Source organism: Tupaia chinensis, unplaced genomic scaffold, assembly GCF_000334495.1.
Source record: "Tupaia chinensis unplaced genomic scaffold, TupChi_1.0 Scaffold149184_1, whole genome shotgun sequence".
NCBI lineage: Eukaryota > Metazoa > Chordata > Mammalia > Scandentia > Tupaiidae > Tupaia > Tupaia belangeri.
The window spans coordinates 1,497,329-1,501,017 of record NW_006209032.1 but is presented as its reverse complement, the minus strand read 5'-3'; the positions used below and the strand labels follow the sequence as shown (position 1 = coordinate 1,501,017).

General features: G+C 52.0%; 1 protein-coding gene across 1 annotated transcript in view; it reads right to left on the bottom strand.

The window, feature by feature from the left end:
• Positions 1-246, bottom strand: part of PFKFB4 (6-phosphofructo-2-kinase/fructose-2,6-biphosphatase 4) — a 30,625-nt gene extending 30,379 nt beyond the window's left edge. The window contains exon 1 of the mRNA XM_006171003.2: positions 1-246. This exon is cut by the window's left edge and continues 19 nt beyond it. Within this exon, the coding sequence (XP_006171065.1) occupies positions 1-68 (68 nt within the window). The 5' untranslated portion in view covers positions 69-246.
• Between the last annotated feature and the right edge of the window lie 3,443 nt (positions 247-3,689).

The window sequence follows — 3,689 nt, the reverse complement described above, 5'->3', positions numbered from 1 at the left end:
CGCCCGTTGCTGTAAGGCATCCAGAGCTTCTTCAGGGGGTTCTGCGTCAGTTCCCGTGGGGACGCCATCCCGGGTGGGGACGAGTCGACACGCACTGCTTCCGACCCAGCAGCCGGGCCACCTCGGGCCACCCGAGATCCCGCCCCTGGAGCCACGCCCCTCCTCTAGCCGCGACAACGCTTGTCCATCTTCCCACAGGCCCTGCCCCAGAGCGATTGGGCTCCGCCCCAACCAAAGAGGGCCTGACGACGCATGCTCAAGTCTTCGGCGAGCTCGTTTTGGACTTAGCGGGCCCCGTCCTTCACGTCAGGATGGAGAACGCGCATGCCCAATTCCGGCTCAGGGCCCGGATCGCTCAGGCCACGCCCCGGATGCGCGAGCTCGGCGCGCCCAAACCGACTGCACTGATTTGCATAGGGCCCACCCACAGGCCCCGCCCCGGACGCTGCGGCCCCGCCCTCACGGTGCTGGTGGGCTGGTCCGACTCGAAGCCCCCAGGAGGGCAGGGTTTGCGTGCGGCCGGGCATGTGTACCCCGCGGGCTCGGTTGGTGAGGCCCACGGTGGCCCCTGCGTGACTAATCGCTGGCCTGTTGTCCTGGCATTCAGCTCCCTTCTGGCCCTTCGCTGGGTTCCCTCATCTACTCTGAGCTGAGGATTCTTTCCCAGTCCACAGGAGTGACCTGACCAATCGCACTGGCCCTTTATCTCATGGACAGGGGCAGGGACAAATCTCAAAATCTATCGTGCTTCTCTGCCTTGGCTGCTAGGGAGCTCAGGCTAAACCTCAGCCTACCTGGAGCAAATGTGAGGGACCTTGTACTAAATTCTTTGGGGACTTGCTAAGCCCTGGTAGTATCCAGGGAAGTCTATTTTTATGTATTTATTTATTAGAGATTTTTGCTAAAGGGCGTGAGCACTCGCCGGAGAGCCAGAAAGCAAGAAATCGCACTGTGGGAGGTCACCACGTCGCAATCCCTTCTCTATTCTCTTGGGATTTGGGGGCATGCGTGCACACGCACCTGGCATGAATTTTAAGCCAGTGGGTCCATGGGAGTCCAATGACATAACTATTATGACATCTGCTGGTCCCCGGAAATTCCATTTTTCCAATCAGATTTTTTTTTTTTTGAAGAGGCTTTTTTGCTATAGGACGCATGCACTCTCCAGAAAGATGGAGAGAGACAGAAAGAAAGTGAGATGGCCACGCCGCAATCCCTTCTCCTCCATTCTCCTCTCAGGATCTTGGGCACACACGCACACGAACCCAGCATGAGTTTAAGCCACCGGGTCCAGGACTTGAACCGCAGTCGACTACATGGGAGTCCAATGACATAGCCATTATGTCAACTGCTGGTCCCAGCCAATTAGATTTTTTTTTTAAGAGAGATTTTTGCTATAGGGTGTGCGCACTTGCCAGAGAAACAGCCAGAAAGCGAGAAATAAATACCCACCCCCTGCTACAGAGGGAATGACCACACCACAATCCCCTCTCCATTCTCCTCTCAGGATGTTTAGGCACGCACGCACACACACTCAGTGTAAGTTGTAAGCCACCAGATCCAGGATTCAAATTGCGGTGGTCGACTACATGGGAGCCAGAGACATAACCATTACACTATCTGCTGGTCCCACTAATCAGATTTTTGTAAAGAATTATTTTATTTAACTTTACTTATTTAAATTTGACCAGAGAGGGACAGAGTGAGAGCGCAAGAGAGAGAGAGAGAAAAAGTGAGAAAGCAAGCCGCCAGGTCCAGGACTCAAACCACGGTTGACCACGTGGGAGTCCAGCGCCCTTAACCACCATGCCACCTGGCACCCCACACACACATCAATTATATTTTTAATCATGAGTTTACTCTCTTTTTTTCCTACTGAGAGAGATTTTTGCTATACAACACATGTGCTCTTTGGAGAGACAGAGAGAGACAGAGAGACAAAGCAAGAAATCACACCTCAGGTGGGAATGGCCACGTCGCAATCCCTTCTCCATTCTCTCGGGGTTTTGGGCACGCGTGCTCCTGGCACGAGTTTTAAGTCTCCAGGTCTGGGACTCAAACCGTGGTCGACTATGTTGGAGTTCAGGGATGTAACCATCATGCCACCTACTAGTTTTACGTTTACTCTTTTTTGTTTTTTAATCTTTTATCAGGAAAATGGGGTGGGGGGGCCAGCAGTGGCATGGAGGTTAAGGCAACTGGATCCCACATGGCTGACTGCGAGGTTCCAGTCCTGGACCCTGCAGTTGGAAAAACATGCCAGGCTCATGTGCATGTGTGCAAAATATCCTGAGAGGAGAATGGAGAATGGATTGCCCTGTGACCATCCCTCCTGGGGGGAGATTTCTCACCCCTCCACCTCTTACCAGCCAATGCACCTGCCCTATAGGGAAAAGAAAAGAAAAATTTCTATGCCTGCTAGACTGAGATTAAAAAAAGAGAGAGGGAGAGAGTTGGTTTTTTAAAAAATGGGATGGAGGGCCAACAGGTAGCATGTGGCTAAGGTACTAGACTTCCACATGGCTGCCCATGGTTCAAGCCCTGGACCTGGCAGCTTGAAGTGATTCAGGGAGCATGTGTGTGCATGTCCACAATCCTGAGAGGAGAATGGAGGAGAAGGGATTGCAGCCTGGCCATCCTCCCTGGGGGGTGATTTCTCACTTTCTGTCTCTCTGTCTCTCTTTTGTGAGCGCATATGTCCTATGGCAAAAGCCTTTAAAAGCAAGGGGGTGGGGCATCACGGATTTTACAAGATTATGGTACAGAGGACACACACCAATCATGGTTCAAAACATCTCAGTGGTGTCGTTTATTATACTATTCATCTCTCTCGTGTCTTTTTTTTTTTTTTTTCACTATAGGGCGCATGCGCTCGCCAGACAGAGAGAGACAGAAAGCGAGAAATCACCCCCCAGGGGGGATGGTCACGCTGCAATCCCTTCTCCTCCATTCTCCTCTCGGGATCCTGGGCACGCACGCACACGCGCCCGGCGTGAGTTTTAAGCCACTGGGTCTGAGACGCAAACCGCGGTCAACTACGTGGGAGTCCAGCGACATAGCCATTACACTAACTGCTGGTCCCTCTCCTGTCTTTTTTAAAAATAATTATTTAATTTTATTTGCTATTATTATTATTAAGAGTGATTTTTGCTAAAGGGTACATGCACACACTGAAAGGCAGAGAGAACGTGAGGAATCTCCCTCTCAGGGACAATGGCCTCACCACAATCCTTTCTCCTCCGTTCTTCACTTGGGATTTGGGGCATACATGCGCATGCACCTAACATGATTTTCAAGCTGTTGGGTCCAGGACCCAAACCGCGGTCGGCCATGTGGGAGTCTGATACCTTAACCAGCATGCCCCCTGCTGGCCCCATTTTATTATTTGTTTGAAAATTCAATATAGGGTATGTGTGCTCACCAGAGAGAGACAGAGACAGAGAGGGAAAGTGAGAGAGCAACCTGCCAGGTCCGGGACTCGAACCACAGTCAGCCATGTGAGAGTCTAGCCCACAGCCACCTGCTGACCCTGAACATTGACATTTTTATGTTGCTGTCTTGGCCCTGGGAGAATTGGATGGGAGGGAGGGTCTTCTCTGTGCTATGCAGTCCCAGCTACTTGGCACTTGAGTTGAGGCAGGAGAGGCAGCGGGTGGGGGCCATGAGGAGCTGGAAGCCATGGAAGGCAC